Source organism: Artemia sp. Qi Xiang Cuo, chromosome 10 (genome assembly GCF_049724085.1).
Source record: "Artemia sp. Qi Xiang Cuo chromosome 10, ASM4972408v1, whole genome shotgun sequence".
NCBI classification, from domain to species: domain Eukaryota; kingdom Metazoa; phylum Arthropoda; class Branchiopoda; order Anostraca; family Artemiidae; genus Artemia; species Artemia sp. Qi Xiang Cuo.
The window spans coordinates 23,607,553-23,622,301 of NC_142803.1; the positions used below are offsets into that span (position 1 = coordinate 23,607,553).

At 34.0% G+C, this 14,749-nt stretch overlaps 1 protein-coding gene across 1 annotated transcript in view; it reads left to right on the forward strand.

Annotated features, from left to right (window-relative positions):
* The window catches only part of LOC148947600 (carboxypeptidase B-like), an 84,564-nt gene that overhangs the window by 49,849 nt on the left and 19,966 nt on the right, over positions 1-14,749 (forward strand). The window contains exons 4-5 of the mRNA XM_089095316.1: positions 7,467-7,667; positions 10,166-10,273. Coding sequence (XP_088951442.1) covers positions 7,467-7,667; positions 10,166-10,273 — 309 coding nt within the window. The remainder of the gene's footprint in view (positions 1-7,466; positions 7,668-10,165; positions 10,274-14,749) is intronic.

Sequence of the window (14,749 nt, forward strand, 5' to 3'; positions counted from 1 at the left end):
ATTTTGGAGGGAGGGGTAGGTGAGCATGCCCCTTTAGAGTTTTAAATACCTTTTTTTTGGGGGGGGGGGGGGTATTTTCATTGAAAATTGCCGTTTTGGTATTTGCATTGCATTTTTTCAACGACTAATTCATCCCCTAGATTATAAAGAATAACATTTTGGCGTTTATACCTTTTATCTATAATATAATTTACATATCTAAATATTTTATTGCTAATAGCCTATTTATGCAGCTTGCCTCTATCTAGGGTCGAGACAATTCAACTGAATATCGTTGCTGAGTAACATAAAGTAGCTAGTGATTATGCTTGATATAGCTGTATCACAAATGTATTAAATTGTATTTGACATAAGACAAAGGGGGTCTAACTATACTATCATGCTTTTTCTTCCGTGCCAACAAGCATGAACAAAGAGTTTAAAAACTTAATTATGTAAAAACATGAATATCTAAATGGCCGAACTCTAACTAGCGAAATTTCTAGGTTAATATTACCAATGTGTTGGTTCTTCTCCCCCCCTCCTCTATAGGTATATTTTCCATGAAAAAAATTTAATTAAACATTCAGAGGAGTCTTTTCATGAACTAATAACAAATTTTGCGTCATCTGTTAGTTTTATTAAAGTATGAAGGACAGCGAAAATTAAACCTGATTATTTGATGTAGTTAATTAATCAATTAGGTTAAGTGGAAACTTTCACAACCATATATATCTAGAAAAAAATAAGGAGCATCAGGAATTTAATTTCTGAGAAAATATATGGCGTTTATATGGTGTCTATGTTAATATAGTGTATAAACCTTCATATGGTGCTTTGGATAATAGCGACAGCCAGGTTCAAAAACAAAAACAGGTAAAAAATAAAAAAAAACAAGCTAAAAAATAGTTTAAAAGGTGTAGTTTTCCTTTGAAGGTGCAATTGTAGTTATCTTTGGAAATTACAAATTTATGATGTTTGAATTTTTCCGGATACAAACCGTTATCAAATATTATTCATTACTTTCGCTTATTTATTTTGACGGTTTTACATGGCAATGCTGACGAAAAAACCAGTGCTGCCTTTCAAACTTCATTGGTCCAAGGGTAAGGGAGAGGAAAAATGTTTTTATTTTGGTATTCTTAGTCAAACAGTTCGTGGCAACCAACCGTAAGTAAGGAGCGACCCGGCTCAATAGTAACCGAAACTCTAAAAAACGGAATTTTGATACCAGTAGATACATCAAAAGAATCAAGTTTTCATGCTGATTTCAAATATATAAGTTTCATCAAGTTTATTTGTACCCATGAAAAGTTATGTGCCTGAAAAATTTGCATTATTTTCGAAAAGACGGGGAAAACCCCCTTAAAAGTGACGGAATCTTAATGAAAATCAAACCATGAGATTCAGCGTAACAGAAAACCCTACTTTTGATGTTTCAAGCTCCTATCTAAAAACATGTGGAATTTTGTATTTTTTACCAGAAGAAAGATCATGGATGCGTGTATATCTGTTTGTTTTTTTCCCCAGGGGTGATCGTATCGATTCAGTAGTCCTAGAGTATGGTGAGAGGGCTCATTTGAACGGAAATTAGAAGTTCTAGTGCCCTTTTTAAGTGACTAAAAAAATTGAAGAGCAACTTGGCCCCCTCCCACGCTCATTTGCTTCCCGAAGTCATCCAATCAAAATTTTGAGATAGCCATATTTTTCAGCATAGTCAAAAATCTGATAAATATGTCTTTGGGGATGACTTAATCCCCACAGTTCCCGTGATAAGGGCTGCAAGCTATGAACTTTGCCCATTGTTTAGATCACAGTTTATATAATTAGGCAGTAAGTTTACCGCAGATGATTTCTGGCTCTTCATTCTCGGTGCGAACAAAAAGCTCCTCCCACTTATTTCTGCACTTATGGGTTAGTGTGTTTGCGTCAATACATAAGAAATTGTTACAAAGTGCATTATTCGTAATTGCGAAAGCAGAAAAAAATTTGTTGAGCCGGCCAAGTGGTTTGCAAGTGTCCCATCTCACAGTTATGACTTAATTTATATTCAAATTGTGACTTAATCTATTATTTATATTCACGTGGACTCGACCGATTGGCCTATGTATGATTTTACACAAAAGGGGGCAGGGGGTTGCTGAAATTTGTGAAAATAAGGAATTTTTTTTTTCTTCTAATAACTGGTGGAATAGGTGTGATGGTTTCAGGGGCGGATCCAGGATTTTTTAGGGGGGGCGTAAAATAGGTTGATCCAATAAACTTACGTTAGGAGCAAGTTTAATTAATGCAAACTTGCGTTAATTAAGTAAATTACACTACTTTAGACTACTTTAGGGGGGCACCCCTCGCCCCCCCCTCTGGATCTGCCACTGGATTGCTTATCATTTTTTTCACGTTGTGATATTTATTTTCTACCATATTTATTTTCTTGATAAGACTATTTTCGTTTTCAATCAATGTTTTGGTATGAAATGGGCAGACCTTTCCTGAACTTTAAACAATAAACACCTCTGCTTGAAAATCTTTGCACTTTGTGAATTTAGATAGCAATAAGGGTTCCTGATTGAGACCAATTTTAGGACTTGGGTTCTAATTATTGGTTGCTGTGGTAAAAGTTGCCACAATAGCCCTATCAAAGAAAATACCAAACGTCTGTTAAGAAGTGTTTTTCATAAAATTCTTAGGGAGTTTTCAGAAAAATGATAAAACTTTTAAAACTCAAATATCAATGCGAAGCACCAAATATCATAATCAAATGTCATCGCTCTATGGCATTGTTCAAATAAAACTTGTTTTTAACTTGATTATCGTTGTAAATTCATTCTTTGTCTTTCTTTCCATTCTTAAACCAATGTTATATTTACCTTTTGCATTATTACAGCCCACTATATATACATTTACATAAATTTATATGCAGTGTTACAGCCATACCAATTATTCTCCTTTCTTTTTTTATTCTTTAATAATAATTTCTTGTCGTTTTGAGTTTGAGTTATTGTAGGCTTCTATTTCTACTGATCTTAAGTTTAATATGGCCTTTACTTTTCTTTAAAAAAAACTTTCTTTTTCGTAAAGTTTTCGTAGTATATATATATATATGTATATATATATATATATATATATATATATATATATATATATATATATATATATATATATATATATATATATATATATATATATATATATATATATATATATATATATATATATATATATATATATATCGGCGCGTACAAACAGCTCCTCTCATTCGATCTGCCATCAGCGGTCCAATTACCCTGGAACACGTATTTTGGCAGAAACTTTCTCAAAATGCCTTTGAAACCAACTTGAGACTTCGAAACCTATTTTTAATTCCTAAAAACATCTAATAATAACATTGCACTACTAATTACCGATTTTTAAGTATGTATTGGAATAAAAATTTAAAATTAGTTTCTTCAAAATTAGTGTTCCAACATTCAAGCCAAGTTTCGCGTTCAAGAGAGATCTGACTTGTCTACCCGTAAAATGATCTAATGTCGCTTATGTTTATACCGGTTTATACATTCTCTGGAGCAATCGCACCTCGGTCCGGGTTTTTATAATGGGTGAGATAGGGAAAGATCATACTGCTATTGTATATACTGTGGTTTAGATATAGCATATGTTATTGGGAAGTATAAACACGTTTTCAGCAGCTATTTTTTCTGGTGGGGAATGGGGTTGGAAGAGGGGTTACGTAGGAGTATCTTTTCATGTAGAAAGTTTTCTTGCGGGAAGGGACATTTCTATTAAGGGGCGGCCGGATTTCCCAGCATTATTAAAAAAAAGACAATCTGAAATTTAATAAAAAAAGAGGTTTTTTCAACTGAAAGTAAGGAGCAACATTAAAACTTAAAACGAACAGAAATTATTACCTATATGAGGGGGTTCGCTCCCTAGTCAATACCTTGCTCTTTACGCTAATTTTTTTTAGTACTTTCAAAAGGCCATCTAGTCTAATTAAACGGCCTTTGGGATTCAGGGATTTGTGATTCTAACAAAATTCGAAATTTAGCGTAAAGAGCGAGGTATTGACTAGGGGACGAACCCTCTCATATACATAATAATTTCTGTTCGTTTTAAGCTTTAATACTGCTCCTTACTTTCAGTTGAAAAAACTTGTTTTTCTTATATAATACTTTAAAGAACGTTTTCACTACTTACCTTTTGTAACTATAAAATCGTTTGTTTTTCTTGTTAAGCAACCCGTTCTTTTCTTTTTAATCCCGGCCGTTTCCCTACTTGCATTTTTTAATTCTTTACTTACAGCATCAGAAGCTCTCATAACATCAGAAGCTCAAAATAATTGTACTAGTAGCGACAATTCAAAGTATATTTTCAATAAAAAATTTGTTAAACACCTTTCAAGGGTAGTCTTTTCATCAGCGTTGCCAACGCTTTGAGATAAATTGTACCGATTAACGACCGAGTTGTAACATAACAGAGTCGTATGGTACAATTATGGCATCTGTTGTCATTTTCTATTTTATAAAAACGAAATACTAGATTAAACTGAAAAGTAAGCAATCTTTATTTCTTCACTCACATTTTCTCTCTCTCAGACACTAATTTTGAGTGCTATTTCTCGGTCACATGATCGAGTTTCTCGTATGGAGTTTGCTTTCGACAAAATTTCTTTTCTTTTGCTTAAATCTCTAAGAGAAGACTGGAGGTGTGTCAAAAATATCTGAAATAAAACTCAGCCTTGTAAATATAGCCCAAATGTACCGAAATGTATTGGAAACTTTGGATTATACAATGAAATGTCCAAATGTACTGCATTGCACCTGGATTTTAGAATTTTACCGAAAACCTTCCAATTAAACTATGTTGGCAACACTGATTTTCTGCCAATACTTATCATTTCTAACACCATTTTGATCGTTTGCCTTTTGTGATTATGAACCCATTTCCTTTCAACCAAGGTCTGGTTATTTAATTTAAATTCAATTTATTCAAAAAATTCAGCAACAAATGTCAAATAATAGTTAGCTATTAAGCTCTTAGGAACCTGTTGGGTAAAAAGAAATACAGGATACAATAAACAAAACTAAAGTGAAAAAAGACATACAAAGTTAGTCAACTGGTAAAATCTCAAATTAATAAATGACCTTTGTGCATCTTCACAAGTGGAGATGAATCAAAGGGCATGTACAGAATATAACTTAGCGAAATGCTAGGGGGGAGTTATCCAAAATAATTTTTTTTAGTGGGAGGGGGTACCAAAAGAATAACAAAGAAGGGGTTTACATGCTGCGAACTTTGTCCACCTTGTTTTAAGCTTTAATATTGCTCCTTACTTTAAGTAAAAGATGTTTTTTTTATATTTAGCAATTAAGCTCTTAGAAGCCTGTGCGGTTAAAAAAAAATGCAGGATAAAATAAACAAAAATAAAGTGAGAGAAGACATACAGAGTTAGTCAACTGGTTTAGTCAACGCAATTATAAATGACTATTGTGCATCTTATTGTACATTCAACGGGCATGTGAAAAATATAGCTAAGCGAAAACTAGGGTCATACCCAGGACTTTTTTTCCAGGGGGGGGGGGTGAAGGGGTTCACAAAAAAATTGCTAGAAGGAGGGGGTGTCAAAAGAATAAAAAAGAATGGGTTTACATCCTGCGAATTTTGTCCAACGTTCTCGAATAAGGGTTTTTTTTTACCTGGGTTTCTTAGCCCCATTTTACGAGTCGGAGAAAGGTTTTTTTTTAGTGTTTTAGAAGAAAAAATTTTTTTTTAAATTTATTTTAAGACAAGGTTACAATCTGAGAATTTTTTTAGGGAGGAAGGGGTAAAACTGGGTAACCCTAATACCTTGGATATAATCATGGCAAAACCTGTCAAAAAAATGATTTAAAAAAAAAAATCTGGAGGTTAACTAACAAACATCGTTTGTTTAACTCATTTTTTTAAGACTTTTTTTTGAAGCCTTAAGATAAAAGCACTTTGAACATTATTTGTAATTTAGGACCAATTTTTTTACCCCTGAATCCTAAAAAACGTTGTTAGGTTATTATTGGTATTGTATTATTTTCAGCCTGCCTAATAGTACAATTATGGATTTTATTTCCACCAACAAACAAATTCAAAGGGCTTTTAGCTAAAATAAAAAATGTTGGAGTTTCTACTCTTATACTATCGCTTTATAATTCAAAAATTGAAAATTGCATACACTTCGTCTTATTTTGGATAACTGGGTTAAGCCTTGGTGAATGTACTCATTTCTTTATCCTGACAGAGCCTTTTCCCCTCAATGCATTGACTGGATGGTATTGTATTCTGCGAAATAGATATTGTTCTAGTTGGTGGATGGATTTCAAATTAACAAGTGTTTCTGTTTCTCCTTTTATACTATCGCTATACATCCAGACCATAAAAGTGTATATATCATGTTTCATCTTTGATGAGACACATTGAAGATATTTTTCTTTTTTCGTCCTTATTGACAATTTTCTCTCTGAGATGTTAATTAGATGGCGTTGCATTCTTTGGAATATAGACTTTGATTTTAAACTTTTAAAAGTCAGATTACTATAGGCCTATTTTTTAATGAAGAAAGCTTCATTCTTGTTCATTTTTCACTATCTACGTTTTATTAGAGAATGATATTACCTTTATTAACTAACGAGGACTAGGGAAATATCTCTTTTATTGAGGATTAATTCCTTCCCTGTCTGACCAAGTTAAGGAATAATAAGAACTTGCTACTGTTGTAAGTTCCTATCATTACTCAACTTGGTAAAATAGGGAAGGAATCATTAGTTAATGTTAACACCATTCCTTAATAAAAGGCACTTCAGACTTGAAATGCCTTGACCGTAAGAACAGGTGTTCGAGTCCTGGTGTCGCTGATTATTTTGTTTGGAACGGGGGGGGGGGTCAAAGTCGTGATTCTTTAAGCTCAGCCAGAGTCAGCCCAGCTCTAGATAGGTACCTGGAGAAATCTGGAGAAGGTAAACAGGAAGAGTGTGCAGAAGTGCAGTATTGCTGTCGACATTGCATTTCCTGCTTGAAGGACCACGAAACGGAAATCAGCACCGTCGGTAGGGACTGTAAAGCCCGATGCCGTATTCTTTACCTTTGTTTATTCTTTACCTTAATAATAAGTAGAAAGTGAGGAATAAGCTGGAATGAGGCTTTCTTGAAAAAAAAGAAGAAACAGGCCTTAAGATAGATCCTCTTAAATACCTAATGGATCATAATAAGCCTGATTGGCTGACTTTCCTTTTTTAACGTGTTTATTAGATTTATTATTCGCTTCTGGAATGCTCGAGAGTTACTCCAAAATAATATTACAACGACAAAAGAATGTCTTCTTGTTTTCTATTATTCTGTGATATTCAGTTCCTCTGTGATTAGTTTAACAATATTCTTTTGTGCCAATTGGATAAATTAATAAAGAAACTATAGTTTGTATCTTAGGAAGCCAATAAAGCACGATTGACTTATTTTTTCAGATAATTGCTCATGTTTCAAGTTTATCCGGACCAAGCAGCGTTGTTTCTTACAGCGTTGCTGGAGAAACATATGAAGGAAGGGCCATTCCCTTGGTTACCGTTTCCAGTGGGGGAGCCGACAAAGAAGCTATTCTCTTTGACTGTGGGATTCATGCAAGAGAATGGGTTTCGCCTGCATCCTGTCTTCTGTTTATTGAATGGGTAACTTTTTCCTCTGCTTAGACAACTTTAGGCAAGCTCCAGAGACAAGCACACTTTACGACTCCTAGTTGAAAATCAAAATCAAAACATTTTTGAGAACAAGAGTTGTAGAAGGGTGTTTAAGACATGCTTATAGTTTTCTTATTGTAGAAAAATATAGTACGTTTTATGCACAAATATTTAACATGCTTGTTACATTAACGTATTTGAACATATTTGTACTCATATTTGTTCTGTCTTATGCAGGGAAGTATCAGAACTAAAACGAAGGTCCTTTCACATCTTGGGACTGAACTGTAGAGCAGCTACTGGGGTTGATATGACCTATTCGAAATTTAGTCGATCCTCTTCTTTAAAACTTAAATAATTTCTCTAAAGATGGTTGATCTAGTTTAAGAGAGAAATGGTGATTAATAAAACCCTTCTTGGATTTTTTTTGTCAGTACTCGATCACCTGATCCAGATTGAAATTCAAACAAACTAATTCTTTCTTCTGTTTCTAGATTTTGAGTACAAGATTAAAAAATTTGAAACAAAAATGAAACTTGTAGCTTTTGTCACTGAAGGAACTGTTGTTGATTATTTTCAGTTTTAAAATTTTTCCATCAAGTTGCTGTGCTGCTTCGAATTTCTTCATACTGTTTAAAATCTCCTTTTTTATTTTAAGATTTCATTTTTGAACTTTATGCCAGGCCATTTTCCAGTTAATTTTGATCAACAAGGGGTTTCCAACAATTATTGGCAATAAATGACACCACAGAAAAAAATAAGTTAAACGTGTCCAACTTGATATTGTTGCGTTCAAATGGGACAAATGTGGTATCAGTGTGCAACAGAGTCACTTCAGTACCTAAGATTTTATTTGGGGAGGGGGGGGGGCTATGAAAAAAGATGAGTGATTATCAGGATTTCTGTATGCCAAAATTTGTTTACTTGTATTTGTGTTACTTTGTACAAACTGGACAAAATAAGTCCGGGAGGGGGGGGGGGGAGATTCAAACTGGGAATCCCTCTGAACACAGCCGTAAACAGAGTCAGTGAAAAATTGTGCTAGTTGTGTGACTTCTGTATAAGGAACTACATTTCTAACTGACATGTAAGCATGAATTGCCTGTATGTGTGAAATTCTTTGACTGAACATATCTTACATGTTCTAGCAAAGTGGTTCAAGATAATATAATTTGTTCTTACTTTTTCCTCCTTTGATCGAAGGGTGATAATTTTTCTCGACAAAGCTACAAAAAATTTCTAAGGTAAAAGGGCAATATGTCTAATATTTTCAAAGATAAAAATTGATTTTTCAAACAGGCAGCGAAATCATTTCATTACTTAAGGGCATCGAATATGGATACTAAGTTCGAATATGAGCGTCGAATATGGATATTAAGTTCCAATATGGGTGTCGAATGTAGATAGTAATTTCGAATATGGGTGTTGAATATGGATAGCAAGTTCGAATTCGGGTGTCGAATATGGATAGTAAGTTAGCGTTCTGTAGATGAGATTCTCTAAAATTAAGAAAAATTTCTTTTTTTCTGAAAATGGAATTCGACACTTTTAGAGCAGGCTGTGATTACAAGACTCTCTTATCGCCTTTCTTAAAAAAAAACTTTAATTAAACTTATCCTAAAATCACTAGGTATTTCCTCTTTTTCAAAAATCAAAGTCACAATCTTCAGGAAGTCATTTCTGACTTTCCAACCGCCGTATTTCATTACCCATTTACCACTCTATTAGCACCTGAAGTTTTATTATATTTTAATCGTTTTAGCACTGTCTTTAACTTCCCTTGACAAAATAAATCTTCCTCCACTTCCAAATTGTTAGCCCAATCATGGGAAATTCAGCAGTATCAAGTCGTCACTGAGGTGGTCAACCAAAATTCTTTTAAAATCACAATTCCATAGAATAAGCTTGGTTTTTAACATATTTTGTGCTGGGCTATACTTGTGAATTTACATATACTGTATATATGAAGCGATAAGTCACCCAATTTGACTAAGCTCAAAAGGGTGCTGAAAGTATAGTATGATATTAGGATGTAAATAAACAAGGGTTTGTTTTTCCTGTTTTCATGCCTAGACTTTCCTCAGCAAAACTTACTTTTCTTTATATTTATATATTTAGTACAAATGTAACAACCAATGATTAGTTTCCAAAATGCAAACATATGAAGACACAGTAATATTCAAATATCAGAATTAAAAAAAATTGACTATTTTAAAATTGGCGTTTTGTCTTTCAGTTTAGGTTTAGTTAGTTGCTTTTACATCTTTCCAGAACATTGACTTTCACTAGTTTCCTTTAAATTTAGTGTTTTTGATGTTTGGAAATTTTGGCTAAATTTTGCTAATTTTACAAGAGTTTGATTATTAGCTAATACCGCACGTCCAAGTCTAACCTAATGCTGCTCGCATGGCCTTGTGTAGAAGGAGCACCAACCCTAATTGACTCAACACGTCAGTATTGCTTTTTATGGTTATTCTTTTTATTTTTAGCTTTCTACTGGGTATGGTGTTGACGATGAAATCACAACTTTAGTCGATTCCTATGATTGGCTCTTTGTGGTTGTGGCAAATCCTGATGGCTATGCTTACACATGGAGTGTAAGTCCGTTTACTTCTACCAAATTATCTTTAATACTTTTATCCAACTTCGCATGATATTATGTAAAACTTTGACTTATAAAGCTCGTATAATTGGTTCTCTTTTTTTGAATAGTTTCAATTTGTAAGAGATGTCGCGCAATTCTCTCTCTCTCTCTCTCTCTCTCTCTATATATATATATATATATATATATATTTCCCAATAGGGAAAATATTCCAAATATTTTTATCGACGCCTATTCTCTCTAAAAAAAAACAAGAAAAAAGAAAGAAAAACAGATGACACAATGCTATAAGTTTCCTGTATGGGTTTCTGGCAATACGGATTTCAAGGGTATACCTTTTGTTTCGAATTGACGCCATTTTCGAGGAGAATCAGGTTATTTTTCGATATTCCCATAAATTTGATTTTGCAAAAAACTTTTACTATGAATACTAATCAAAATAATAGTTACCATTCCTGATTCACCTACAAACGGTGATTTTTTTTCGTGCGTTTTTTAACGTGCTTTAAATTTTTGGATACTGTGGGGCGTGGTTCGTGCATTACTAGATGGCAGCTATAGCTGCAGCCATGATTTGGTCTTTAAGTTGCTAGTTTTGCATGTAAAATTTGTCGTACAAAAATCCTCTTTCTCGGCTGCCTAGATTTTACGCTTAGTGAAGTAGCAATTTCTCGAAGGGCACTATCAAACTCATTGCTCATTCCAAATTATCGCTAGTATGTGCTAGCTAATGTCAGCATTATGTGAAATGCTTGGTAAAATTTTGAAATGAAATAATTTGATTGCATTTTCTTGGCCTTTTCCTGTTTACATCAGTCAAACCAAGAATTTTTTGTTAAAACGGAGCTCTCGTTAGTCTTCGGACTTTAATAGCAAGTACATTGGTGAAACTAATATCGGTGCTTTGGTCCGGCTAGGGCCTGATCAGGCCCGCGGGGGTTCTTATTAGGGGTGGCATTACCCCCTTCAGAATTTTTTGTTAAAACGGAGCTTTCGTCAGTCTTTGGACTTTAACAGCAAGTACATCGGTAAAACTAAAGTCGGTGCTTTGGTACCCGGCTCGGGCCTGATCAGGAACGCAGGGGTTCTTATTAGGGGTGGCAACACCCCCTTCAGAATTTTTTTTTTTTTTAATTTCGTTAGTCTTTGGACTTTAACAGCACGTACATTGGTAAAACTAAAGTCGGTGCATCAGTAACTGGTTCGGGCCCCTTTGGACCTAAATTGGGTGGAGTAGCTTGCTAATTTCGGTACTCAGTATAATCAATGGAGTAGTTTAGATAACAATGTAGTGCATACCACGGATACCGATGGGACAAGTACTTTTCAAAACTATTTTTCTAGGAAAACATTATTTAATAAAGAAGATGGAAGAAAACAGGGAACAAATGTCATTGATTTCCTGCCCCCAGGAAAAAAGTTCCTAACAATGAAAATGTCTTTAACATTAAAGAGATAACCAAATGTCTTGGAGAGCTATCGCCCCTTAAGTAAACATCTAAAACGATATCTATGAGGCTCAAATCATATTTATCTGTGTAAATAATATATAAAAAAAGAGTTTTCAAAAATTAAACCTTCGGGAGACAAAATTAAGTAACAAAATTTAAGACATTATTCTAAGTGGCTAAAAAAAAACTGGCTAAAATTTGTGATGAGGATAGAAGTTCAAATATAGAAATTGGTTGCAAAACTTTGTTGATCCCCTCCCCCCAGAAATTTTGTCCGACTTTTAAAACGTAATAAAATAACATAAACATAATTTTTTATGTGTTTATATCCCCCCCCCCCCACGAACAAAATCCTGGCTACGCACTTGTTTTAATACTAAAATTGTTTTATTCTGGATTCTTGTGCTAACCAGATAGAATATCAAAAAATTCAATCAAAAAAATAAAAAAGAAAAGAAATTCAAGGTAAGTTCCCCCCCCTCCCCGACAATTCCTCCACAAAATACTCCACCGAGAAGTTAATAACAGACAAAGTACTCAAAACGTATATATATATATATATATATATATATATATATATATATATATATATATATATATATATATATATATATATATATATATATATATATATATATATATATATATATTATATATATATATATATATATATATATATATATATATATATATATATATAGACTTTTCTAGGTATGGCCTTCAGGCGTAACAGTGACGATAACATTATCGTTATAATAGTGACGATAATATAGTGAAGTTAAATAAATTGTTCCTCTTCCGAGCTTTTGAATTTCTTCAACATTTGTGACTCCTTTTTTTTGGGAAGCCACAAAAATTTATAGTAAGTGAGATAGCTTTTTTAGGCTGTATAGACGATTTATTTCGGAAACTTTCTAGATTTAAAAGAGGAAATATTAGCTGAAAAATGTTCGTAATTATCTTATTTTAACAGCTCCATGTTCGAACTGAAGTAAGATTTCCGTTTAATTTCTTAGATATTTCTATTGAATATACATCTGTTAAGTATCTATGGAGTTTGTTTTGAGCAGAAATGCTTTTTCAGTAATGGATTCGTTTATAATCTAATTAAATACACTTATATTGTAGATTATTATTTGCTATTCTTCTTGCATGTATTATCTCTCAGATGTAAAGAGTCTATAAAATTACCCATGCCTAGTCAGTGAGTTACACATATTTATAAGTAGTAGGCTAAATATTTCACTCAGTTATATATTTCTGTATATAACTTATATAGGCCTAGTCAGTGAGTTACACATATTTATAAGTAGTAGGTTAAATATGTCACTGAGTTATATATTTCTGTATATAACTTATATAGTCCTAGTCAGTGAGTTATGTATATTTATAAGTAGTAGGTTAAATATGTCAATGGGTTATGGCCTTTGCAAAAAAAAGTGATCCTTTATCTGGCATCCCCCAGGCCATTCAGCGTGTCCCCAGGTGGCGATAGGGAACGCTCTACAGATATGTAGGGTACCTCCATAGGAGGCACGGACCAAGGGGGGACCTTGTCCCTTGGGGTCCATAATAGAATCTGGGGCACCCGTACCCGGGGTCATAAATACAGGCGGAGGAGGAAGAAGGCTCCTCAAATGTACACTCAACAGGGCCCACCGGTGTGTCCACAAGTCCCATGAGTTACAAACCTTCTCCCAGTACTGGGTTAAATTGCATGGTGATACAGAAGACCATCGCGGGAGGATCCCCTATAGGAGGACAACTCTGGCAGGGCGTAATATCCAGATCTATGGACAACAGCATCTGTAAAGGGCTGCCTCGACCCTTTCGGGGTACCTGCAAGACTGAGGACCATGTGGTCAACTCTAGTCCCACTTGAGAAGTGGCGCCCCTCGAGGAAATTATAGCCTAGTAAACGACACAGCATTTGCACGGGATTCTGACGAATGGACACTTCTTCTGGGCTTGGTATGTTTTGATGGGCGTCTTTGGGCTGAAAAACCTCTTCCTAGCTAATTTATCTATTACGGGTTGCCTCCCTGTAGTAGCATTCTTCTGGAAGAATAGGAAGATAAGTCTGCAAACCAAGATTAGAATCTTAGAAGCTACAGTGATGACAGTGGTCAAATATGGCTCTGAAGCATGGACGCTCCGAAAAGCAGATGAAGATTTGCTAGATGTTTTCCAGAAAAATTGCTTAAGGATTGTTCTGGGTACCCGGCTGACTGACCGTATTTCAAACAATAGGCTATACGAAAAATATGGTTCAATACCGCTTTCTAGGTCTATAATGAAAGAAAGGTTGAGGTGGTTAGGGCATGTTGTGCGGATGAAGAATGACAGATTGCCGAAGATTGTTCTTTTCGGTCAACCATCTAGGGCTAAACGGAAAGCTGGTCGTCCCCGTCTGGGGATGGGAGGACGTCATAAACAAAGATTTAAAGGAAATGGGAACTTCGTGGGCGGGTGTAAAAAGGGAGGCTTTGGATAGATTGGGATGGAGGAGGAGCGTGCATAGATTTGTTTGCCTCAGGTGGCTTGGTGCTGAAATGAGTTGTTAGTAGTAGTAGAAGTATATATATATATATATATATATATATATATATATATATATATATATATATATATATATATATATATATATATATATATATATATATACAATAATAATAATAATAAAAAAAACAAGTAAATAAAAAAAACTCCTATTTTTTGCGCCTTTGAACCTTTTAAAATAAAATTGCCCAGTGCCAATGTATATTTAGGAGACGTTAATTCAAGAACGTTGCTCTATCAGATGTTAATATTAAAGTCTCGAATAAAATTAATATGATTTCATTATTAATATTATCGAATGAAAATTAGTATATTCAGTTGGAATAGACCATAGAGGCTGTCAAGCGTGTATTGTTTCATGATTATACAATAGGCTTTGACAAATTGAACAAAAATAAGGAGTATGTGTTGTATCACAGCGGTTACATTTAGACAGCTAGAATAGAATTTTATTTCTATTG